Here is a 27030-nt window from a genome sequence, read left to right as displayed (position 1 = left end):
CATATAAATACGATAATGTACCTGATACGATAATCGATAACGACTATGGTGTCTGAAGACGATATGCTTCTTTTACACGATAATTGTTCAATATATGCGGATTATATCTTTGAATATCAGTTACTTTTCTTTGTATCTGTTTTTAGATGACGAAAATCATGTAAAAAGACATATATAATCTGAAGCAATTTTCTGTATCGTACGTGTATGCCCGAGTTCGTATAATGTTGGATGCGGCAGTGCTCAAATGCTGACTGTGAACGATGCTTCTCAGATATCAATAGAATGAAAAGTAAAGACAGAAACAGACTGAATGGTCATGTTGTTTGATATATCGTGTTTGCTAAACAGTGTCAAACGCAAGCCAAACCAAAACTGTGCAACATTTTCGGCTTCAAAAGGAATGATTCAAAATATGAAATCCGAAGTTATGTACCCGATTACTGATGGAGGACCTCCTGTACATCTACATGGAGTCAGAGTTATTGATATTTGTTAAGTACAATAAATCTTCTCATGAATGGGTCTATGTTTTAATGAACATCACGTCGAGGTATAGATTAATATGAACTGGCTGAGCTTCAGCAAAAGAAGAGGATTATGCATTGATGCATTACAAACTCATGTGCATAACATGTAAATTAATTTCTCTATATACATTACGATAAGTTGAGATGAAATACGATGATTTGATCAAAACCGTGCGATAATTATATGGTCACTGGAATCTGGCAGCCTTACGAGATAAGTCGATTTCTTTCCTTGCTGAACATGGCAAGGAAATTCCTAAAAGAATCCCGTAGAAATAAAGATACGGCTGGATCTTCATGCGACTGAAATCTGAATCCAGATTCACAGGTTGCATGAACGCAAACATGTTAACACGCTCGTGAAAACAATTGCTGTGTTCGAAAAGTAAAAAGATGAGTGTCAAGTAAGTGTAAATACCTACCTAAATCATTTATACTTGCTTACAAAGAGATAAGTAGATTACCTGGAAAGGATTATTTCTCAAATGGGCCAACGGACAGTTATTATGGCTATCTTATTTGTGATTAACATTTTTGTGTGACTTAGGTTGTTTTACACATTCTGTCCTGTATGTTAACCTTACATATATATATATATATATATATATATATATATATATATATATATATATATATATATATATATATATATTACTAATGTACCTAATTTGTTCTGTAAAGTTTTTCCTATGAAAGAGATTAGGACATTAAGTACTGATATGCTGTCGATGTTATGAAGTATAAGGGCGACAGCAGAATCTCTGATTCAGTTGAGTAATATTATACTGAGGAGGCGTAATTTGCAGTGCAGTTATCTCGGGAAAATGAGACGTGGGAATCAGTAGAGCTCTGAAGATAATAGAATATATTGGGGATAATCAACCTTAAAGTACCAGACGGTGAAATCTAACCGTGGTAGACCCACCACGCTCCTATCCCTCAAGCAGCCACTTCACGTGGTCCCCAGCGTCTTATGACATTGATATTGTAAATATTATTAATAAAATATGAATCTTGAAATGGGAGCTTTGGCTGAGATTTCATAAGTTGAGTTGCATTTTGCATTATTTTCATTCTAATTAACTTTGCATTTTCTCAAATTTTCATAGCTTTCCCCACAGTTGTATACCATTTGGCAGGCACTTTTATTGGTGAGAGTATTTGTTATGGTTCATGGAACACAGATGGATATGGAAATGCATTTAACAACAAGTATTTCATTGTAGTACTATACAGAGGAGGTGAGGTAGGTGATGGAGCTCGGGCATGGTGATACAGGAGGTATGGGTTTGTGGTAGGAAATATGCAGCTTCAGCAGGCCTGATTAGCCCACGACTGAGTTGTCTGAAAAAGAAATAAGGTATAACGACAAAAAAAATGTAATTCCGCTTGGTAGTTTTTTAAGTGGTCACCAACTCCCCACTGCTGCACATTAATTATCCTTCTAGTGTTCTTGTTACTGCTGCTGTTTATATGCTTATTGCTCGAGTTTTTCTCGGAGTATGCCTGAAGTTATGAAATATTTGTCTAAATGACTTTTGAAGGTATTTATAGTTTTAGCATTCACTACATCATATGGTAACTTATTCCAGTGTGCAACACACGTTTAGGAAAAGAAGCTTTTTCCAACGGCTGTACTACATCTTTTAGGTTTGAGTTTTATTCTGTTTGCCCTAGTAACTGCAGCTTCTTGTATTTCAAAAAGATACTCCTGGTTCACTTTATCAAACTTCTTCAGAATTTTGAACATTTGGATTAAGTTGCCACAAAATCTACATTTTTTAAGCGAGAAGAGAGTCAGTTGTTTTAGCCTCTCTTTGTAAGCCAGATTTCTAAGGGATGGGATCAATTTTGTAGTGCGTCTTTGTCCTTGCTGTAATTATTCCTTGTCTTTTTTATAGTTTAGGGATGAAAACTGGACTGCATATTCAAGGTGTGGTTTTACTAGAGAATTAGAAAGTGTGAGAATTGTTTCTGGTGTCTTGTGATCTATGTTCCTGGCTATGAAACCTAACATTTGGTTGCTTTTTTTTACTTGCTGCTTGACACTGCTTAGTGTATTACTTATTACTTATGACAACTCCAAGGTCCTTTTCTTCATTTACTTTAGTTAGGGTTTCCGAATAGTTTGTACTTGTAACGTATTTTCTTGTCTCCAAAGTGCATAACTTTACACTTGTCTACATTAAACTTCATTTGCCATCTGTCTGACCACTCTACTAGTAATTTAAGATCTCTCTCAATCATTTCACAGTCCCATCAGTTGTCAGCATGTTTGGAGATCTTGAATGTGAGACTGAGTTCTAGGTCATTAATGTATATTATGAAAAGAATTAGGGCTAGAACTGACCCCTGTGGCATACCACTCGTTATGTCAAGCCAGTTAGAGGCTTCACTGTTTAATACTTCATGCTGCTTTCTTCCTATAAGCCAGTCTCTGATCCATGTACAGAGTTCTTCACCGATTCCTTTTGCTTTATGTAAAAGTTGGTGTTGACTTCAAGAGCTTCCTTAGTCAGTCTTGATAGATGTCAAGGTGTTAGATAGCAAACTTGCATGTTTAAATGCCAGGTTGACAGCTTAGCTAACTTCCTTTGAGGATGCCTGGGCATTTAAAAGGCAGTGAGGTGGTCTGGGAAAAGCTATTCTCAAGGGAATAGACGTTGCTGATTGGTGGAACAAGGATTGGCTTGTTAGAGTAAAGAATTGCATGCTCTGACCTCACTCTGTGCAGTTGGACTGAGATTAGATAATCTAAAGAGGTTAGGCCACCAAGGACATTCCTCTTGGAATTAGTAGGTCAGGTTAGGTCATGTGCTGTGATGTGTCACTATGTAAGGTTGTCCATCAAGGTAATACTGGTGGGGCGAGTAGCCAATGTTTACCTTATTTTCTACAAAATTTAGTGAAAACTTAAATGAAAAGGATTTTGTACATGGTGATGAGTCCTTTAGGTGCTGCTGGGGTGGAATGGGGAGGAAGGGGCTCTAGGGTTATCTACATCACCCTTATGATTATCTGATTTGACAACTATTACCATAACATAGGTAATGCAGGTGATATTTAATAAGCTTACCAAAAAATATAGTGATTTGATGATATATATTATTTATTCTATTTTGCTTTGTCGCTGTCTCCTGCGTTAGCGAAGTAGCTTAAGGAAACAGACGACAGAATGGCCCAACCCACCCACATACACATGTATATACATACACATACACACACACAAATATACATACCTATACATCTCAATGTATACATATATATACTCACACAGACATATACATATATACATATGTACATAATTCATACTGTCTGCCTTTATTCATTCCCATCGCCACCCCGCCACACATGAAATAACAATCCCCTCCCCCCTCATGTGCGCGAGGTAGCGCTAGGAAAAGACAACAAAGGCCACATTCATTCACACTCAGTCTCTAGCTGTCATGCAATAATGCACCAAAACTACTGCTCCCTTTCCACATCCAGGCCCTACACAACTTTCCATGGTTACCCCAGACGCTTCGCATGCCCTGGTTCAATCCATTGACAGCACGTCGACCCCGGTATACCTCATCGTTCCAATTCACTCTATTCCTTGCACGCCTTTCACCTTTCTGCATGTTCAGGCCCCGATCACTCAAAATCTTTTTCACTCCATCTTTCTACCTCCAATTTGGTCTCCCACTTCTCCTTGATCCTTCCACCTCTGACACATATATCCTCTTGGTCAATCTTTCCTCACTTATTCTCTCCATGTGACCAAACCATTTCAAAACACCCTCTTCTGCTCTCTCAACCACTCTTTTTTATTACCACACATCTTTCTTACCCTATTATTACTTACTCGATCCAACCACCTCACACCACATATTGCTCTCAAACATCTCATTTCCAGCACATCCACCCTCCTCCACACAACTCTATCTATAGCCCATGCCTCGCAACCATATAACATTGTTGGAACCACTATTCTTTCAAACATACCCACTTTTGCTTTCTGAGATAATGTTCTCGACTTCCCCACATTCTTCAACGCTCCCAGAACTTTCACCCCCTCCCCCACCCTATGATTCACTTCCACTTCCATGGTTCCATCCGCTGCCAAATCCACTCCCAGATATCTAAAACACTTCACTTCCCACAGTTTTTCTGCATTCAAACTTACCTCCCAACTGACTTGTCCCTCAACCTTACCGTATGTATATATATATATATTATTATTTATTATTTTGCTTTGTCGCTGTCTCCTGCGTTTGCGAGGTAGCGCAAGGAAACAGATGAAAGAAATGGCCCAACCTACCCCCATACACATGTATATACATACACGTCCACACACGCAAATATACATACCTATACATCTCAATGTACACATATGTATACACACACAGACATATACATATATACACATGTACAGAATTCATACTGTCTGTCTTTATTTATTCCCATTCCCAGAAGAGTGGATGTCACAGTAATACCAAGTATATTTATTGAGTCAAGGGGTGGAGCTCTATTCATTTATATTTTTTGAAGGCTGGCATGACACTAAAGTCATGACTGTGTTGTTCGTATTTTAACTATGACATTGAAAATGAAGATAAATCAGCAGCTAGGTGAGGTTTTCATGGATCTCTTGATTCATAAAAGTATTTCACCTACTTTTATGTTACACCCCAATTTTTTTTTTTTTTTTTATATATATTCTTACCCCTCTCCATCATCATTTATTATCAAGTAAAAAATGATTCTCTATTGCATACAGCACCAGCCAAAGCATATCTGTTTGGTGTAGAGAGTCCATCAATGTGTATTATTTTTTTTTTTTTACAGCGTCTAAGGCTACTACTTGAGGTATCCCATAGATAGAATTTAACTATTGATTTTGGGGGTGTGGTAAGAATGGTAAATGTGTAGTGTAGAGGCAGCTTAGAGATAATGCATGGCTTTGGAAAAAAAAGCATATCGGGACTCCTCACAATTAGTAGAAATGATTTACGAGAGTTTATGGGAAGTGATGACTGAATAATCCTATGATGATGAAGGAGAATCTTGGGCTAATTTTTGTAAAATTATACATACATGCATACTGCAATAAGGTCATAATGATGTGTGTTATCTAGTATTTGATGATAACTGTGAGGAAAATGATACCCAGTAGGTCTCAAGTGTATCGTAGTTATTAGCAAATACAATACATGCATGCTTGTATGAAATGGCAGACATGTATGAAATAAAATTAATGTATTTGTAAGTGAAACACATGTTGAAATCATCAGAACCTATGAAAATATCACCTAACTTTCCAAAGTATTTGAAATCTAACTTATTTTCGATGGTACTGGAAAATATGATTATGATTTCACCATACTTTAGGTAAACATTGGACATTGTAATGTCAAGATATGGTGTGTAAGTGTTTGTTAGGTACTATGATAGATGAATAAAGATATATATTGATAATTAATGCTATTGACAAGTGCTCAATGAGTTTGCTACAAGGGACAGCTTAGCAATCCTTATTTATTGGGTACTTTGATTTTTTGCACCATTTATATTTCATTCATTGTTATGAATGGCTTATGAATCCTGATGCATATATAAAGCTATGTAATGGAAAAGTTCAGTGCTTTTGATGAATGCTCATGAGCTGGCAATAAAGGGCAGCTTAGTGTCCCTTTGAATATGGTATTTCTTTTTTTCCACCCTTCACAATTAATTCATCATTATGATTGTAAAGAGTAAGAAATCTGTTACGCCGGAGGAAGTTTATACCATTCTGCAGTAATCAGACCATAAAGCCTTCATTTTCATTTTTCTTAATTTATTCTTCTCCCAGCTATCAGACGTTCTTTTAAAAGATGTTAATGCCAAATATAAAATCTATAGTTTTGCGTTGATAATAACATAGTAAAATAGGGATCAGTTTTCATATGTTATTGGAGAATCTACCCTCTGTGGAATACAACTGGATCCTTTATTTTGATTATATTCATTAATTTTTCTCCCAGCCATCAGTTTTTCTTTTACGAAATGTTGATGCCAAATATGGAAGCTATAGCTTTGCCTTGATAAACAGTAAAATAGAGACCAGTTTTCATATGTTACTGGAAAATTCACCCTCTAAGGAATACGGCTGGGAATTACTTTTTGCGTCCTAAGGGTTAATGTATAGTTATTTACTAATTTGTTTTTGTTCTGTGTAGAGAAACTGATAGGTCTCCTAAATGATGTGGCATTTAGTAGGTACAGCTGATGTGTAGACATAAGATGTATAATGCTTCAGTGAGTATATACACCTTGTTTTCATTCATTGTTTTATTTATTGTTAGTTAAGCTCAGAACTTTAAGATTTCATATTTTATTTTTTTTGAGACAGACATTTTGTTGTATAAAGGACATCAATCAGTATCTCATCAAAATTTATCAAAAATTTTGCAAAATATTTTAGAATGATGGCTATGCTTGTCAAAAGATTCAGAGGATCTCTTTAAAGGTAATGGTGTATAGATACTTTGTGTGAGTATTTCAGAGAGGTGACATTATGAAGGAATGCCCAGAAGAATGTGAAAAAACATATTGTATAGATTCTTTATAAGCTACTCTGTTGTGTTCTGGGAGAAAGGCATATGAATTGTTTGTTCAGAAAACTGTCATTTGGAATGAAGTGTATGAAGAAGAGATCATCCATCCATCTATCACAAAACTTGATCTTTATTCTTATTTGTGAAGTAGGAAATGGGATGAATAATCAGCGCTCCAAAAGTTTTCATTTTCTGTGAGGAAGCTTTCCATGCTAAATGTATTAATGAAAACTGGATCTGAATAAATTTTCCACAAAGAGACGTTATAAACAGTATTACGTTCTAACCAGTTTGCTATGTATTGTTGATTTCTTTATTATATTTTTCCTAGTAGTCTTAAGTTATAGGAATAAAAATAACATGGCTATTGCTTTTATGCAGTTCCTTGTGCAGTATGCCCCCAGTATACTTCACTTAATAACCTGAAGTTATTTGGTTGCCCTTCTGAGAGAACCTTTTTTATGTTGCTTTTATTGCAATATTTCATATTGTTACATATTTTGTTAAGACCTTCAATAGATATTTTGATCCTGTGTATGAAGATCTTACTGTGCTCATGAAGAGGGCCTTGATATTGTCTTACAGTTAGATTCTTTTAACCCCAGTGGCTAGAATTTATGACATGGAAGAAATATGATTTATATCCCATTTTAACTTTGCCTTTTTTCTTTCTTTTGATATAGAGCTGGAGGAATTGAAACACTGGGAGTGGTCCTACCAGGAGATGAAGTCTTACAGTTTAATCCTGATACAAATAAGGAACGCATCTATATAGGACCAGGTCTTCGTTGGGAGGATAACATTGTTCGTGCAACCAGACCAGGGCAGTTAAAGAAGACAGCTAAGCTATATTTTGTAGATACACACCAGAAACGTTATATTCCACACAGAAGAGAGTTCGTCATTGGGATAGTTTTGAAAAAAAAAGGTGATAACTATGCTATAGATATAGGAGGAAGCGAACAGGCAACCATATCTTATTTGTCATTTGAGAATGCCTCTAAAAAAACAAGGAAAGAGATGAAACCAGGAGATCTTATTTATGGGCAGTTACTGGTAGCTAACAAGGACATGGAACCAGAGTTAGTTTGCATTGATATGTATGATCGTGCAGTGGGTATGGGGTCACTTCCTGAAGGTGGTATTATGTTCACTGTCCCATTACATGTTGCTCGGTTGATTGTTAACCCTGAAAATCCATTTCTCTTGAATATTGCTAAAAGGATCAAGTACACAGTGGTAGTAGGCTTCAATGGACGTGTTTGGTTGAAAGCAAAGAAGCAGCGTGAAATGGTGGCTATCATGAACTGCATTATGATGTTAGAAGTTATGAACATAGATAAAGCAAATGAAGATGTACTTAGAGTTTTAGACTCTCTTTTATGGCTGCGGAAGGAGAGAGTGTAAACTGATTAGCCTAGATAACATGAAAATATATCAGGAGCTTTATTACAGTCTCTCACTTTAGTGAAGTGTGGTGTTTAAAGTGATGATCCAAAGTAAAGAAATGCAAAAGAAAATACAGACTTAGAAATATTTTCACTCCAGCATCCTGATCTAAGGTCAAAAGCTAAATATTGTGTATGACTGAAATTTGTATCTATTTTCTTAAGTCCAGTAGTTTTTAAGAGGTATTTGAATAATGAAAGATATTAATAACATATGATAGCATTTTCAACAATCGATGAAAATATTTTATATCTGGTTTTGCATAAGCACTCCTGGTGGTACTGTATCCTGTTTCATGAGTGCATTAGAGATTATGTACAAAATGTATGGGGTATAAAGCTCCTAATCATCATACCAATATATATTGTATTTGAAAGTTCCCCATTGTAATCATTCTTATATTTGATTAATCAAACACTATTTTATAAGAACTTAAAAATTTTAGATAATTACATAAGTATTTTTCTTTCCTTGTGTTTATTTTTAATGAATTAAGGTGATTAAATCCTCATGAAAGTGTTCACAGCCATGGGAAGATATTCAGGCAATCCTTACAAAATGATGGTTCACAGAGCGACATTTCACAATAGCAATATCCGAGTTGAATTAGAAATTTTTAGAATGACACAAGTTTTAACAATAGAAACATTTGTTGAAAATTTTAATTTTTTTAACATTCATCTCAATTTTAAAGAAATTGATAGGGGAGAAAGAATACTTACCACGTATTCCCTGCGTGTCGTAGAAGGCGACTAAAAGGGGAGGGAGCGGGGGGGGGCTGAAAATCCTCCCCTCTTTTTTTTTTTTTAATTTTCCAAAAGAAGGAACAGAGAAGGGGGCCGGGTGGGGATGTTCCCTCAGAGGCCCAGTCCTCTGTTCTTAATGCTACCTTGTTAATGCGGGAAATGGCGAATAGTTTGAAAGAAAGAAAGAAATTTAAGTATATTTAAATTTTTTTGTCATTTTTTTTTTTTTTGTCGGTCTCCAGCATTTGCGAGGTAGCGCAAGGAAACAGACGAAAGAAATGGCCCAACCCACCCCCATACACATGTATATACATACGTCCACACACGCAACTATACATACCTACACAGCTTTCCATGGTTTACCCCAGACACTTCACATGCCCTGATTCAATCCACTGACAGCATGTCAACAACGGTATACCACATCGATCCAATTCACTCTATTCCTTGCCCTCCTTTCACCCTCCTGCATGTTCAGGCCCCGATCACACAAAATCTTTTTCACTCCATCTTTCCACCTCCAATTTGGTCTCCCACTTCTCCTCGTTCCCTCCACCTCCGACACATATATCCTCTTGGTCAATCATTCCTCACTCATTCTCTCCATGTGCCCAAACCATTTCAAAACACCCTCTTCTGCTCTCTCAACCACGCTCTTTTTATTTCCACACATCTCTCTTACCCGTAAGTTACTTACTCGATCAAACCACCTCACACCACACATTGTCCTCAAACATCTCATTTCCAGCACATCCATCCTCCTGCGCACAACTCTATCCACAGCCCATGCCTCGCAACCATACAACATTGTTGGAACCACTATTCCCTCAAACATACCCATTTTTGCTTTCCGAGATAATGTTCTCGACTTCCACACATTCTTCAAGGCTCCCAGGATTTTCGCCCCCTCCCCCACCCTATGATCCACTTCCGCTTCCATGGTTCCATCCGCTGCCAGATCCACTCCCAGATATCTAAAACACTTTACTTCCTCCAGTTTTTCTCCATTCAAACTTACCTCCCAATTGACTTGACCCTCAACCCTACTGTACCTAATTACCTTGCTCTTATTTACATTTACTCTTAACTTTCTTCTTTCACACACTTTACCACACTCAGTCACCAGCTTGTGCAGTTTCTCACATGAATCAGCCACCAGCGCTGTATCATCAGCGAACAACAACTGACTCACTTCCCAAGCTCTCTCATCCCCAACAGACTTCATACTTGCCCCTCTTTCCAAAACTCTTGCATTCACCTCCCTAACAACCTCGCCCATAAACAAATTAAACAACCATGGAGACATCACACACCCCTGCCGCAAACCTTTTTAGTCATATCTTTCATAATATCAAAGCAAGATAGAATGAGACTTTTATTGTATCCTAAACATTGACATCAAGTTTTGATATTCTTAATATGCCATAAGAATACATTAAAATAGGGGGAAGTATGCCATCTATTCTGGACAAGAGGGCTTAGGAAGTGAGTCAGTTGTTGTTTGCTGATGATACAGCACTGGTGGCTGATTCTGGTGAGAAACTGCAGAAGCTGGTGACTGAGTTTGGTAAAGTGTGTGATAGAAGAAAGTTTAGATTAAATGTGAATAAGAGCAAGGTTATTAGGTTCAGTAGGGTTGAGGGACAAGTTACTTGGGAGGTAAGTTTGAATGGAGAAAAACTGAAGGAAGTGAAGTGTTTTAGATATCTGGGAGTGGACATAGCAGCGGATGGAACCATGGAAGTCGAAGTGAGTCACAGGGTGGGTGAGGTAGCGAAGGTTCTGAGAGTGTGGAAGGCAAGAACGTTATCTTGGAGCAAAAATGGGTATGTTTCAAGGAATAGTGGTTCCAACAATGTTATATGGTCACAAGGCATGGGCTATAGATAAGGGTTGTGCGGAGGAGGGTGGATGTGGAAATGAAATGTTTGAGGACAATATGTGGTGTGAGGTGGTTTGATCGAGTAAGTAATGAAAGGGTAAGAGAGATGTGTGGTAATAAAGAGAGTGTAGTTGATAGAGCAGAAGAGGGTGTGTTTTGATGGTTTGGACACATGGAGAGAATGAGTGAGGAAATATTGACAAAGAGGATATATGTGTCCGAGGTGCAGGGAAAAAGGAGAAGCAGGAGACCAAGTTGGAGGTGGAAGGAAGGAGTGAAAAAGATTTTGAGCGAATAGGGCCTGAACATACAGAAGGGTGAAAGGTGTGCAAGGAATAGCGTGAATTGGATCGATGAGGTATACTGGGTTGAAGAGCTGTTAGTGGATTGAACCAGGGCATATGAAGCATCTATGGTAAGCCATGGAAAGTTTTGTTGGGCCTGGATGTGGAAAGGGAGCTGTGGTTTCAGTTCATTACACATGACAGCTATAGGCTGATTGTGAACGAATGTGGCCCTTTTTGTCTGTTCCTGGCACTGCTTCACTGGAGGGGGATGCTATTTCATGTGTGGTGGGATGGGAATGGATGAAGGCAGAAAGTATGAATATGCACATGTGTATATATGTATATGTTTGTATATGTTGAAATGTATACATATGTATATGTGTGTGTGTGGGCGTTTATGTATGTACATGTGTGTGTGGGTGGGTTGGGCCATTTCTCGTGTGTTTCCTTGCGTTACCTTACTAACGCGGGAAATGGCAGTTAAGTATGATAAATAAAAAGGTTATAAGAGGACTATATACATCAGCAAACATAAATATCACTTACCTCAGAAGGCTTAACAAACTTAATTCCATCCCCATTCCGCTCCACCACCACTTCCCTCAATCCCCCATCACCAGTTTACTTGTTTATATATTTACACGTATTTACATACCTTATGTATTTCTACATAAGAATTGCTTCCAGAGTAATAGTCTCAGAATGAAGCACCTGTAATGAACAAGGGAACACTTAATGCATACAAATGTCAAAATATTAGCAGGGGATTTAAACAAAGCCCATGAAAATAGTACTAATATATTACTGGAGCCTGTTGCGTAAATCCTCATCAGATGATTTCCATAGTTTAAAGAACATAATTTTGGAGTTTATCCTTGGGGTAGGGGAAAAAGAATTCTACAGTATTCCCAGTGTCATAGATGATGAAGAAGGATGGGAGTCGGGAGTTGTAAACCCCAGCTTGTATATCAGTTTCTAAAAGATGGAATAGGTGTTAAGCAAGGATTGCTCATCCTGTTCGAAAGCTCAGGCTGGGGTTCCTGAAAACATATGTAGTATGTTTGAGGAAAGGAACTTGGAAGTTCTACCTCTAGGTGAAGCAAAGCTTAAGGGTAATGGGGAAAAGTAGTTTGGGAATGTCTTAGGAGTCAAATCAGAGGTTGGTGTGAAGACAAGCGGTAAGGTAGGGGTAGCACTACTGCTGAAGCAGGAGTTATGGGAATGTGTGAAAGAGGTTATGGTAGTGAGCCCAGAATTGATGGTAAAAATGAGTGTACTGCTAGAAATGGATAATTATTCGTGCCCATGCATGAGAAGAAGAATGAGGAGAGGTAAGTGTTTTAGGAGCAGCTGAGTGGGTATGTCAGCAGTTTTGAAGCAAAAAGACCTTATAGTTCTGATGGGTTATTTAAATGCGAAGGTGAGAAACATAGGTGTTAAGGGTAAAATGGGATTTGGAGTATTCGGTAAGGCGGATGAAAATGGTGAGTAGCTTATAAAGTTTTATACTGAATAGGATTGGTGACTTATCCCTGGGGATGGGGGAAAAAGAATATTCTCACGCATTCTCCGCTTGTCGAAGGAGGCGCTTAGAGGGGATGGGAGCTGGGGGGTTAGAAATCCTCCCCTCCATGTATTTTAACTTTCTAAAAGGGGAAACAGGAGTCATGCGGGGAGTGCTCATCCTCTTTGAAGGCTCAGATTAGGGTGTCTAAATGTGTTTGGATGTATCAAAGATGAGAAAAAAGGAGAGATGGGTAGTGTGATTGAGGAAAGAAACCTGGATGTTTTGGCCCTGAGTAAAACGAAGCTCAAGGGTAAAGGGGAGGAGTGGTTTAGGAATGTCTTGGGAGTAAAGTCAGGGGTTAGTAAGAGGACAAGAGCAACGGAAGGAGTAGCACTACTGAAGTAGGAGTTGTGGGAGTATGTGAGACAGTGTAAGAAAGTAAACCTTAGATTGATATTGATAAAGCTGAAAGTGGATGGAGAGAGAGATGGGTGATAATTGGTGCCTATGCACCGGGTCACGAGAAGAAAGACCATGTGAGGCAAGTGTTTTGGGAGCAGCTGAGTGAGTGTGTTAGCAGCTTTGATGTACGAGACCGGGTTATGGTGATGGTTGATGCAAAGGTGAGTAATGTGGCAGTTGAGGATATAATTGGTGTACATATATAGACTGGTTGCCAGTCATCCACCATCACGAGAGATACCATTGCCTTGGTATCATGTGGGTTTAAGATGGCTGAAGTGAGCCATTACTGCATTTTTTTTTACCATGTTCCCCTTTCAGTGTTGTAAATGGAAATGGTGAAGAGATTTTAGATTTGTGTGCTGAAAAAGGGTTGGTGATTGGGAATACCTGGTTTAAAAAGAGAGATATTCATAAGTATACGTATGTAAGTAGGAGAGATGGCCAGAGAGCATTATTGGATTAAGTGTTAATTGATAGGTGCGTGAAAGAGAGACTTTTGGATGTCAATGTGCCGAGAGGGGCAACTGGAGAGATATCTGATCATTATCTAGTGGAGGCGAAGGTGAAGATTTGTAGAGGTTTTCTGAAAAGAAGAGAGAATGTTAGGGTGAAGAGAGTAAGTGAGCTTGGAAACGAGACTTGTGTGAGGAAGTACCAGGAGAGACTAAGTGCAGAATGGAAAAAAGGTAAGAGCAAATGACGTAAGGGGAGTGGTGGAGGAATGGGATGTATTTAGGGAAGCAGTGATGGATTACACAAAAGATGCCTCTGGCATGAGAAAGGTGGAAGGTGGGCAGTTTAGAAAGGGTGGCGAGTGGTGGGATGAAGAAGTAAGAGTGTTAGTGAAAGAGAAGAGACAGGCATTTGGACGATTATTGCATGGAAATAATGCAAGCGAGTGGGAGATGTATAAAAGAAAGAGGCAGGAGGTCAAGAGAAAGGTGCAAGAGGTGTAAAAGAGGGCAAATGAGAGTTGGGTTGAGAGTATCGTTATATTTTAGGGAGAATAAAGATATGTTTTGGAAGGAGGTAAATAAAGTGCGTAAGACAAAACAAATGTGAACATCGGTGAAGGGGGCTAATGGGGAGGCAATAACAAGTAGTGGTGAAGTGAGAAGGCGATGGAGTGAGTATTTTGAAGGTTTGTTGAATGTGTTTGATGACAGAGTGGCAGATATAGGGTGTTTTGGTCGAGGTGGTGTGAAAAGTGAGAGGGGTCAGGGAGAATGGCTTGGTAAATAGAGAAGAGGTAGTGAAAGCTTTGCGGAAGATGAAAGCCGGCAAAGCGGCGGGATTGGATGGTATCGCTGTGGAATTTTAAAAAAAGGGGGTGACTGTGTTGTTAACTGGTTGTTAAGGATATTCAGTGTATGTATGGTTCATGATGAAGTGCCTGAAGATTGGCGGAATGCATACATAGTCCCATTGTACAAAGGCAAAGGGGATAAAAGTGAGTGTTCAAATTACAGAGGTATAAGTTTGTTGAGTTCCTGGGAAATTATATGGGAAGGTATTGAGTGAGAGGATAAAGGCATGTACAGAGCACCAGACTGGGGATGAGCAGTGTGGTTTCAAAAGTGGTAGATGATGTGTGGATCAGGTGTTTGAAGAATGTATGTAAGAAATACTTAGAAAAGCAAATGGATTTGTATGTAGCATTTATAGATCTGGAGAAGGCATATGATAAGAGTTGATAGAGATGCTCTGTGGACGATAGTAAGAGTATATGGTGTGGGAGATAAGTTGTTTGAAGCAGTGAAAAGTTCTTATCTAGGAAGTAAGGCATGTGTACGAGTAGGAAGAGAGGAAAGTGAGTGGTTTCCAGTGAATGTTGGTTTGCGGCAGGGGTGTGTGATGTCTCCATAGTTGTTTAATTTGTTTATGGATGGGGTTGTTAGGGAAGTGAATGCAAGAGTTTTGGAGAGAGGGGCAAGTACGCAGTCTGTTGTGGATGAGAGGGCTTGGGAAGTGAGTCAGTTGTTCGCTGATGATACAGCGCTGGTGGCTGATTCTGGTGAGAAACTGCGGAAGTTGGTGACTGAGTTTGGTAGAATGTGTGAAAGAAGAAAGCTGAGAGTAAATGTGAATAAGAGCAAGGTTATTAGGCTCAGTAGGGTTGAGGGACAAGTATATTGGGAGGTAAGTTTGAATGGAGAAAAACTGGAGGAAGTGAAGTGTTTTAGATATCTGGGAGTGGATTTGGCAGCGGACGTAACAATGGAAGCGGAAGCGATTCACAGGGTAGGGGAGGGCGCAATGGTTCTGGGAGCGTTGAGGAATGTGTAGAAGGCGAGAACGTTATCTCGGAGAACAAAAATAGGTATGTAGTTCCAACAATGTTATATGGTTGTGAGGCGTGGGCGATAGATAGGGTTGTGCGGAGGAGGGTGGATGTGTTGGAAATGAGGACAATATGTGGTGTGGGGTGGTTTGATCGAGTAAATAATGAAAGGGTAAGAGAGATGTGTGGTAATAAATAGAGTGTGGTTGAGAGAGCAGAAGAGGGTGTTTTGAAATGGTTTGGTCACATGGAGAGAATGAGTGAGGAAAGATTGATCAAGAGGATATATGTGTCAGAGGTGGAGGGAACGAGGAGAAGTGGGAGACCAAATTGGAGGTGGAAAGATGGAGTGAAAAAGATTTTGAGTGATCGGGGCCTGAACATGCAGGAGGGTGAAAGGCGTGCAAGGAATAGAGTGAATTGGAACGATGTGGTATACCGGGGTCGACGTGCTGTCAATGGATTGAACCAGGGCATGTGAAGCGTCTGGGGTAAACCATGGAAAGTTGTGTGGGGCCTGGATGTGGAGATGGAGCTGTGGTTTCGGTGCATTATTACATGACAGCTAGAGACTGAGTGTGAACGAATGGGGCCTTTGGTGTCATTTCCTAGCGCTACCTCGCACACATGAGGGGGGAGGGGGTTTTTATTCCATGTGTGGCGAGGTGGCGATGGGAACAAATAAAGGCAGACAGTATGAATTATGTACATGTGTATATATGTATATGTCTGTGTGTGTATATATATGTGTACATTGAGATGTATAGGTATGTATATTTGCGTCTGTGGACGTGTATGTATATACATGTGTATGTGGGCGGGTTGGGCCATTCTTTTGTCTGTTTCCTTGCGCTACCTCGCTAACGCGGGAGACAGCGACAAAGCAAAATAAATATTATATATATATATATATATATATATATATATATATTATCCCTGGGGATAGGGGAGAAAGAATACTTCCCACGTATTCCCTGCGTGTCGTAGAAGGCGACTAAAAGGGAAGGGAGCGGGGGGCTGGAAATCCTCCCCTCTCGTTTTTTTTAATTTTCCAAAAGAAGGGACAGAGAAGGGGGCCAGGTGAGGATATTCCCTCAAAGGTCCAGTCCTCTGTTCTTAACGCAACCTCGCTAATGCGGGAAATGGCGAATAGTATGAAAGAAAAGAAGAAATATATATATATATATATATATATATATATATATATATATATATACAATTCATCAAAAACTAATATCAATTTCTGAATACTTCCGCTAATCTATTAAAAGGATTCACAGAACATTTGAAATGTGAGTAACGAATGAGATTACCTAGATAAGTTTTATCCAAGGAGATTGAAATACATAGTGAGGTAGGTCAGCCCTTACCTGCTCTTTTCCAATAAGGAAGATTTACCAATGTAACAATGTTATCAAAAAAAGATGAGGCACTGCAAGGAAATTATCATTCCATTAGCTTAACGTCTGCAGTAGGAAAACTTACGGAATCCATCATTCGAGACAACTGTGAATCATTTAGTCGACCACAAAATAAATGAAACTTCTCACGTCTTACAAATATGACTGATTTCTTTTATGATATAATCAACATATATGATGAAACTAAAGAAGTTGAGAACGTTCTCTCTAGAGTTTCAAAAAGTATTCGACACGATTCCACATCATATGTTCCACACCAAAGTTATGTCGCATGGTAGTGATGGTGTTGTATTTTGGTGGATAGGAAATTGGTTGACCGACCGTGAACAAAGAGTAGTGATTAATGGTCTAGCCTCACAACGGTTCGACCTAAACCTACATAAACCAAGTCAAACCCAGACGCATGTGGGTGGAGCCTGGATGCTACGTCATTGGCCCCTAAACAAAGAAAACGTACTAGTACAGGGCTAACGAAAACGTAGATTCATCTACACTTAGCTCACACTTTCTATACCTTTCCTCACAGTATCTATGTTTTCCTTCACAGTATCCATACTATTCCTCACAATATCCATACCTTCCCTCACAGTGTCCTTGCACTGAGCGTGACGTCACATGGCGACCTGCGCGACCTGGTTCGTTTTTAGGTCAGAGTGGTATGTATAGGCTTAGGGTTCGACGTAACAAGTGGCGGGCCACAGCGCTTTTCTTTCTCATGCACATCGATGATATTGATAATGGGTTGCATTGTAAGATATCAACATCCGCAGATAACACTAAGTTGGGAAATAAATCTACAAATGAACATCAGCAGCTTCAAAATGACACAGACAAACTGTTGGACTGGGGTCATAGGTGGCAAATGAATAGAACAGATCAATGCAAAACTTACACATCAGTAGTAAAAGGTAAATGAGGAAAAAGACTTGGACATAATAACCTCTAATGACTTTAAAACCATGCAAGAGGTGTGTCGAAGTAGTAGAATGAACGAACAAAATCATTGGGTTCATAGGTGGGGCTCTCGGATTCATGTCCACGGAAATCATCCTTTCACTTGACAGTTTAGTAGCGATTCCCCATCTTTCAAACTGTGTTCAGTTTTGGCCACCCTTCTGGGAAAAAGACATAGAATGGAGTGTGTACAGCGCCTAGCTACCAAAAATGATTCCCGGACCGAGAAACAAGCTGTATGAGAACAGATTAAGCGACTTGAATTTACCTAGAGAAGAGACGGTTATGAGGTGATCAAATACAAGTATTCAAAATTATCAAAATCTTTGACAATCTTGATGTAATAAGCTACGTATGACTTAATTCGTCCTATAAATTATCAAAATCTTTGACAATCTTGATGTAATAAGCTACGTATGACTTAATTCGTCCTATTTCACTTGGCAAACGCTTTCCCTCGAACGAAGCGAAGTACTCTTTCTTCAACAGGATAGTTAACATATTTAACAGAATTATTTACAAATGGTATTATTCATTAATTAGAGTGGTTGAAAGCAGTATCATACGTATGTTTAACAACAGACTATATATTCCGCTTAAAGTACCAGGCTTTATTTGCGCCTCTCTCGTCACACAGGCAATCTACAGGTTTTAATCTTTGTACTCTGTATGCCTTCCTACTTCTACCGTACTAATGTGTGAGTTTCTGATATCTTCCACTAACTCCAACAGTCTGTTAGGGACCCACAGGTCTATTGCTGTTTGAATTCCTTTATATTACCTTGTATCATTATGGTGAATCCTAAAATCATGTCACTTGATAGATGATAATGTTTCAATATTAGAATTACTTTTACATTTTTTTTTTTTCCAAAACAACGCAAAAATGAAGTAACCAAAATATACAGTCTTTGTTGTCTCAGAAAGTTTGAAATGGCTGCATGATGTGAAAAAAATATTAACGCTTAAAGTAGCATTCCATGCACTGTTTATCGATGCTATAACCTAATTTCACCCCACCTCCTTATATACAGATCAGTCATAGCTATGTGAAGGACTCCCTGCATCCTCAAGCTGTGCAATAATCTTTAAGCTGTAACACTTTAACTAGATAATAGGTATCAGTTATGAAAACCCTTAGGAATCTCATTTGTTTCTGAAAAAAGGCCCCTCCCCCCCCCCGCAAAAATACCACATGCCACATAACATATTGGGAACTACCTTGGAGGGCCACATACGCCTGGCAGCAGAGTAAGACGAGTTACAGGACATTCAACAGACAAACGATGAAACAATGTTCAGCCAGTTGAGTTATATATTATTCCAATTATAAAATTATGCCCTAACTAATTTCAAGAAAAAAACGAGATATTTACTATAGTATGTCTGAGCACGTCCTGCACACATAGTGCACGTCAGGTTTTAGGACTACCGCAAACAAGGGTTAATACGTCTGGGAATAAGGTCCTCCTTAACTAGACCATGTCTGAGTAGAGGACGTCTTTATTATCTGAATTCAGTAGAGTATGGATGACGTATTGATAAAAGATGGAAATGTGGCTATACTTTTCTGTATTTAGTAATAGGTGAATTCAAAACAAGTTATGGCGATTTACAAAGTTCCTAAATCAAGCTTAACTTTGAATGGTGATCCAGATATTCGAAAACAGATCCAGAAATAGGGAAAGAGAGCACATTTAGGTTACACAACCACAAATAACGAGTCTTCTTATCTTATTCGAGAAAGAAGGGATAAAGCAAGAAAAAGAAAGGCTTAAGGAAGGTATTAAAGAAGTGGAGGAAGAGGACAAAGCCAGGAACTGCCTGGGGCGGGCGTCCGACTAACCTGTGAGTGTGGCTATAACAAGGCTAATTCCCGTCACAACCCGTCCTCAAACCCGCCGACCTGGCGTCTTGGTTGCCGCCAACGCGCCAACACAGCCAGTTTGCAGACCTTAAGTTACATATTTTTCTTTCTCTGCCAAGGATTTCAGTAAAAGGATGGACTGTTGAAATTCAACTAGTATTTCATGTCATTCCTTGTCCTTGAGTTGTTTGCGATGATTTCTGTAACTTAACGAAGCTGACAGTGAACAGGGCATTCGAGGGAGAAGCCTTATTATGTAAATAGCTGAAGATGATCGCACTCGCCAAGGAACTTCTGGGTGAGAGAGAGAGAGAGAGAGAGAGAGAGAGAGAGAGAGAGAGAGAGAGAGAGAGAGAGAGAATTACTCATAGTCAAGACTACGATCATACCTGACCTAAACTTACTTGACCTAAACCAACGTTCCTCGCCTTTAAATCAAGCATGTTCAAGTTAAAGATTATTCAAAACAAGACTCAACAATTTGTCACAGATGAAAAAAATCGCTTTATTGAAGACACCGTGGAACATCACGAACGAGTGAAGATTAAAACAGTCTGTTCATGACTACGAGAAATGGCTAAGTATAACAAAGACTTGAACACAAAGATGACACTTCTGAAGCACAAAGCTCTCTGGCCCCATTGTAAGCGTTAGGAGTACTCACTGAAAGGGTTTCCCCACCTTGGCCAGTTTATACCCATAAAAACACGTTCTCTCTATAACCCACACCTCAGTAAGTGTCGTTGCGTATGTCCCTTTCATCTAAAGATGCTCGAGTGCCTTCGTTATCAGTCACAATGCTTGAAAGTTGTTAAGTTATTATTATTTCAGATTGTGCCTCGCAAGTTGGTGTTTACGGTTGAACCACATCGCGTGCTGAGGGTTGGGGGGTCTACTCCACCCCATCCCCTCCATCCCCGCCACTTAAAGAACTGTGGGCCACATATCATGCCCAACAACCCTGACCCCAGGTACCGTGCTATTCAGCCGAAGGTTTACATTCCCTCGTAACGAGGTTGTGGGAGGGTAATCACCTGCTGTCGCTCACCGCATGGAGCTGATACACAGTATGTGTGTGTGTGTGTACCTTCCACCCATCATCACTACGCCAGCTTCGTGTCCGTGTCTCCTTTGCAGAGGATCCTTGTATAGCTATTAGCAATACATTATATCATTACGATCCTGTGTATTATATTTGCATAACGAATGCATGACAGTGTAGCAGTGTTACCACAATGGACGCAGCCCTCTGGCTTATATGCTTACACTGCTTCAGACATTTAACTTCGGTCGTCATGACTGGATTATCATGATGGGTCTGGGGCACTGTCAACCTACGTGCTTATGAACTACAACCAGGACACTACCAACACTCCAATAACAACACTTTGTCTCTACACTAACAACACTCTACCTCTATACTAACTGCACTCTGACTCTAAACTAACAACACTGACTTTAAACTAACAGCACTTCTCCGCCTCTTCACTAACAACACTTTTAATTCTACACTAACAACACTCTACCTCTGTAACTCGAGGTTAAACCCCATCATGAGTTGGAAATGTGAAAGGCATTATTCCTGACCCCTGAACTTTGACCTTGACCCACTATTCAAGAACTAGCGACAAGAGATTTATGTGAATTTAGTGATACATTCCAAGCGGGTCACGGTCGTCCAGCGCAGCATCTCACTGCCACCGTGACCTCTGACACCTTTGCTGTGTATGCCACCATGAACTCTGACCTGTGTCGTGCATGCCATCATGAGCTCTGACCTGTGTCGTGCATGTGACCTGTGTCATGCATGCTACCATAACCACTTACGTGTGTCCATACCATCGTGACCTCTGACCTGTATGGCACCGTGACCTCTGTCGTACATGCCACAACCTATGACCCGTGTTGTGCATGATTAGGGATGCTAAGTCCTTCACAATCACATCAGAACGTAGTTCTATCATCTGATTTTTCAATCGATCTTAACACAGAAGACATTTGCACCCATCTTGGCCGAGGATGGTCAAGCGATGGTACATATGTACTGATCAGGCCTGGTTTCTGGACACCCCACGTAAGGAGGGTGATTTGCACTGCATCACACCCGTAGGTCCTTGATCTATGAGCTGAGTGGACACCGACCGCAAAGTAAAATGTTTTGAGCGCATTGGTGATCTCTTAAGTCAGAATAGAAGCTGACCCACAGGTGGAATTAGGCGATCAGGTGTTTTTGCGGGTACACCAACCACCGAACTTGCTTTATCTTTATGCAGTATACAATATATTCCAATAACTTGGACAAATAGCTTTAGCAACCGAGGTTTCAAAATTCTATTCTCAACGGTGGAGTCCATCTAAATGAGTGTCAGCGACTCTTGTGGCCCATACTCTGTACTGCGTCCACCGCTAAGGCGTAGATGGCTTAAAAAAAAATGACTACAAATACCAATGAATTCTTCCGGCCCATCATCAGACGCCAAGTGAAATGCGGACAAATAAGCGAACGAGAATTAGAAGCGGGATTTGTTAGAGGAAAAGGAAGTGAGGGTGAAGGAAGAGAATGCAGGATGAAAAAGAAAGAAGGAAGGAGGAAGAGGAGAATAATGAAAAGGCCTGTGGAGGAGGACAAAGCAAGAGGGCGGGGTCTGGTGTGTGTGTGTGTGTGGCAGTAATTACGGTGCAGCAGCAGTAGGCCCGGTGAGGCTAGGCTTTATGTTCCCGTGGCCAGATTAACGCCGCCAAATTGGTTCGGGAAGGTTATCTTTTATGACTTCATCATCTGGCTCCATGTTTTACTGCCGTGGCGTAAAGAGGGAGCGAGGCAGGGGCTCCCGTCTGATTGGCGGGGCGTGTGCTGCAGCCAGTAACAACTTGGCTGTGGTTTATGGGCTGCGTTATACTGTTTAACTACACTCACGTTACATGTAACGCTTCACTTTTGTCACAGTGGCATACAAATTTTATTTGGTATATTATCATTACTTTAATTATTCAATTTTGTGTTTTTCTTCGTGTCTATGACCATGGAGTAGCACTTCTGGAATCCTGACACTCATTTTTCTTACCTACGATAAACCTCCGCCTGGCCGTCTCTCCCATGCATCTGTTACCACTTGACATCCACTCTCTCCTCTCACTTCATACTCACCTGAGTCTTGTTCCATGATCTACTGCCCTGTGTCACCTTTCTTTTCCCTCATTACGTCTCCCATTCCACATATGAGTTTCCCACACTTACCCTGTCTACGGACCAGTCTCCTCTCCTACTGACCCTCACATCTACGAGTTATGTTCTCCACTACTGCCACAGTACCACGTTGCCACCCCGTACACCAGTCAGGTATATACCACACACTGGCAGTCAGTGATCCCCGACAAAATCCCGGAATAAAGCGATTTGTAAACAAATTTGTTGTAACTGCAATGCACTTCTCTTGCCGTGTAAGAAACCCTTGCCCTGTTGGTTCAGTTGAGTAGAACGGTAACTCTTAAGCTCCTTCCCTTAACCTTTACCTCCACCGTCACACGCACTACATTGCTCCTTGCCAACTTCACTAGTAATACAAACATTAAAGTCTGTTTGATAATATGGAAATACTCTTCATTGGTTACTGGCTTCACGAACTATCTCACACCATTAAAGGCATACAAACATTGTACCCTCCCCCCCCCCCCCATCTTCACTGTACGAGGTAAACAAACGTTCATTTCTACACATCAAAATCACTCAAGTGTCCCTCCCGATTTACTATAGCAAATGTAAACAATGATTTTCCCTCTTACTCTCTCAAAGATAACTGATTTTACCTACAGAATTACCTGTCGACACACTTCCAGTGTCTCCTTGAGCTAGACAAGCGTCGCTCTGTTCCCCTATCGTCAATGGTGAAAAATTTCTGTTCCTCACCCATGTCATCAAATGCAAACCTTACCTTTCTCTCTTGTATTAAGGAAGACAGACATGCCACTCACCTTAACTAAACTGTCACAGACAGTCAAGCCCTCGATCTTAGTACCGTTAGATCTTAACCGTTGAAAGTTCTAAACATCCTTGAATCTGTGGAATAATTGAACCATCTCAGACTCCGGTACTGTTCGAACATCTCAGAGTCATTTACATATTTCAAACCCCTGAGGGTCATTTGCATACAGAAAATAATACAATCTAGTTTCTATGTTTAGCGTATCTCTTTCCCCCCGTCCCACCATCCACGTAAAAGATTTAAAGATTGTCACCGGCACATCCCTCAGGATGAAAAGTTCAAGTGTTCCTCTGCTAACTGGTTCTTCTGTTTCTTTTGTGGTTTGCATGATTTTCCTATACGTCCGACTGTGGGTCATGTCCTACTTGGTTCGCTGTCTCGTGGTTTTGATCAGGATGGGTTTACCGAGTCCTGTTGTTTGTAATGTCGACTGGTCATCCCTTCCTCTTACTTATAAAACGGTATCGATCGTGGGTACCGATGTTCACATTAAATTTCAGGCGCGCGAGAGTATTTACTTACGAGTACTTACGATATTTTGCCGAAAGGCTGGGCTAGCGCGTAGTGCTCACCGAAGGAAAATATACAATTACGAGTCGTGTGAATTGCGCTTTGTTATGCGTGAGATGGAGAGATTGCATACTTGTGGATTGAATGCCAACAGCCTACGTGGGGGTGAGGAAGAAAGAAAAGACAGCAACCACGGCCAAAGGAGTGGAACTTGACAACCAGTGAAATGCTGGTTCACTGTGCAGCAGTCATTAATCCCCCCGCCCCCTCCCCCATACCCAGTCGGGTAGTACCTCAGAGAGAGAGAGAGAGAGAGAGAGAGAGAGAGAGAGAGAGAGAGAGAGAGAGAGAGAGTACATGAAGAGATTTTGTCCAAGCGTCGGGTTAGTATACAACACATGCTTGATCAATAACAGTTTGCCTCCACGCTCATTATATAATCATCGAGCCTGGGTTCTTCTGGGATAGACTTATCAACTTTTTCTTTTTCATAATTCTTGTTGATACATTAAACAGTGTTATCTTTCTCGCAAGGATAATGTGGATATTTGTTCAATGTTTCTTTGTAAAATTGTATGGCACTGTGTTCCATCTTTGGTTAAAGGATTTCATATTGTCTTTTCATTTATTGCTGTGTATAAATCATCATGTATTTCTTTCCTCTTCCTTTTGTATCATAAAGTTCCTTCATCTTCTCGTGGTTGCACAATGCATTCCATCTCCTCAATTTTCATTTTTCTTTGAATTGTTGCTGTGTTCTCTCTCTATCGTGTTTACCTCCGTTTGTTTAGCTGGTGACCTTACGACGATACAATATTCAGTTTTTCTTTTCACGTACATTGGTGTGGGTGACGTCACAGGTATGCATGGTGCAGTTATGGCAGGTGAACAGACTTGGTAGACAGATCCTCCTGGCTCAGGATGTAGGTGATGTGGGACTGGATGCAACGCCGGATATTTGTAAGGGGGCAAAAAGGGAAATTGCCCTCCGCCCTGTACAAAAATGTATTTATTAGAAAATTAGTTTACTGAGCCAGGATCTCGACTGAACTTTGACTAACAGTTCCATCAAAGTAGGTTGTTCCTAAGACATAAATAGAAGCAAGCGAAGGTTAAGCGAGCTTGTTTACAGCGGGAAAAAAAAAAAAGATTTGTAGAAACGGTGGAACATTGCTTGACCCATCGCGTAATGTTTTGCTTCAGTGAGGCGGAACTTCGTTCACACTGGCTGACTTCAGGGCGTTTTGTTCGTGTTGCTATGAATAGTAAATAAAAGATATGAAAATCTGTTCTGCCTTTCGTCAGGCAGGGATGAGTCACCAGCCTGCTGCTGCCTTGCTCAAACAGCCACACGCTTGAGATTTGTTTTGACTAGCAGCCGCTCTCTGCGATTTGTGGACTTGGTGGTTTATGGCGTTTGATCGCTTTCAGTAAAACATGTTCCATAGCTCGTACAAGCGTAAAACTTGGCACAAACGTTCTTGGCACCTGTAGGTGTCTTGAGACGCTTCCATAAATATTTTCAAAATTTTGGGGGGACTCCTATAAGATGAACAAATTTCAAAAATGTCATTTTTCTTGGGGATATCAGTGTTGTTTGGGACGGCCGCAGATCGTCACTATAGCAAGAAGCAGCCACGTCTTCATGAAAGCGTAGTTGGGATATGTTGGTAGTGTACCTGCATGACAGCAATCTTTGTGATCGGTGAAAGATCGCAGGCTGCCACACGGTTGTTAGTATGTGGTTGCTTAAGTATTTTTTCCTTTTCAATTCTCGGCACAGTCTTAGTTCGCGACATTTGTCACAAAACGTTGGACGGCAATCGTAAAAAGCATTTCCAGACGTGACGACCGGAAAAGGTAAAAAAAGAAAAGAAAATAGAAATAAATGTTTTAAGTTCTCAGTTCTTGAATGGTATAGTTTACTTTCAATCTATTTTCTTCTTTTCTTATTTTCAAATTACAGTCTCACACAGAAGACCCCAATATGCCACGGAAGATTCAGCTGTCGGGGTTCAGAAGAGAAAAAATTGCTGCTGTCTTGGCAAAGACACAACTTACAGAATTGTTCTCTGGTTTAAAAATCGAAAACAGGGAAGCTAATAATGAAGAACCAGCACCAGATATCCCTACCTTCTGTGGAGCCACCCACCCGTACTGGTCCCAAGTACATATGCAGAAAATGTGAGTAACATAACACAAGACATTGAAGATCATCACATCAAGCTACAGCTACCTCAGATATGGACAGTGAAGCGACATCGTGTGATCCAGACCCAGCCATGTGGCTTCTCGTCAGAGAATCAGCTACGATATGTCGAGACAAAAATGACTCTGACTCCTAGGAACACAGAATCTCGACGCCTTTATCAATCAGGTGAAGGTCAAGGCTGACTGGATGATGGGCAATGTCGTCATTTCAAGACTTCCGTGTTTTACACGAGTCATCATGACGAGGGTGAGCACCAATGTGGCTCCTGACAGCCCGCCAAGGCTGCAGCTTCTTCTTTTTATTGTACTTTGATGTCCAACCGACGTGAGAGGTTTTCCAGCGATCATGAACAAAG

The 27030-nt window shown here is 40.2% G+C and overlaps 1 protein-coding gene and 1 long non-coding RNA gene across 3 annotated transcripts in view; one reads left to right on the top strand and one right to left on the bottom strand.

The window, feature by feature from the left end:
• Positions 1 to 799: 799 nt before the first annotated feature.
• Positions 800 to 9017, top strand: LOC139759422 (exosome complex component RRP40-like). Of its 2 annotated transcripts, none has more exons than XM_071681520.1 (2): positions 800 to 934; positions 7795 to 9017. In XM_071681520.1, the coding sequence occupies exons 1-2, from the start codon at positions 924 to 926 to the stop codon at positions 8516 to 8518; spliced, it is 735 nt and encodes a 244-aa protein (XP_071537621.1). In that variant the 5' UTR covers positions 800 to 923; the 3' UTR covers positions 8519 to 9017. The 2 variants fall into 2 exon arrangements, with proteins under 2 accessions (XP_071537621.1, XP_071537620.1); XM_071681519.1 differs by lacking the exon at positions 800 to 934 and adding an exon at positions 1489 to 1517.
• The window catches only part of LOC139759423 (uncharacterized), a 68058-nt gene continuing 42551 nt past the window's right edge, over positions 1524 to 27030 (bottom strand). Inside the window, exon 3 of the long non-coding RNA XR_011715045.1 lies at positions 1524 to 1874. This is a non-coding gene — a long non-coding RNA (uncharacterized lncRNA). The remainder of the gene's footprint in view (positions 1875 to 27030) is intronic.

This window comes from Panulirus ornatus, chromosome 33 (genome assembly GCF_036320965.1).
Source record: "Panulirus ornatus isolate Po-2019 chromosome 33, ASM3632096v1, whole genome shotgun sequence".
NCBI classification, from domain to species: domain Eukaryota; kingdom Metazoa; phylum Arthropoda; class Malacostraca; order Decapoda; family Palinuridae; genus Panulirus; species Panulirus ornatus.
This window is presented reverse-complemented; position numbering and strand designations above follow the sequence as displayed.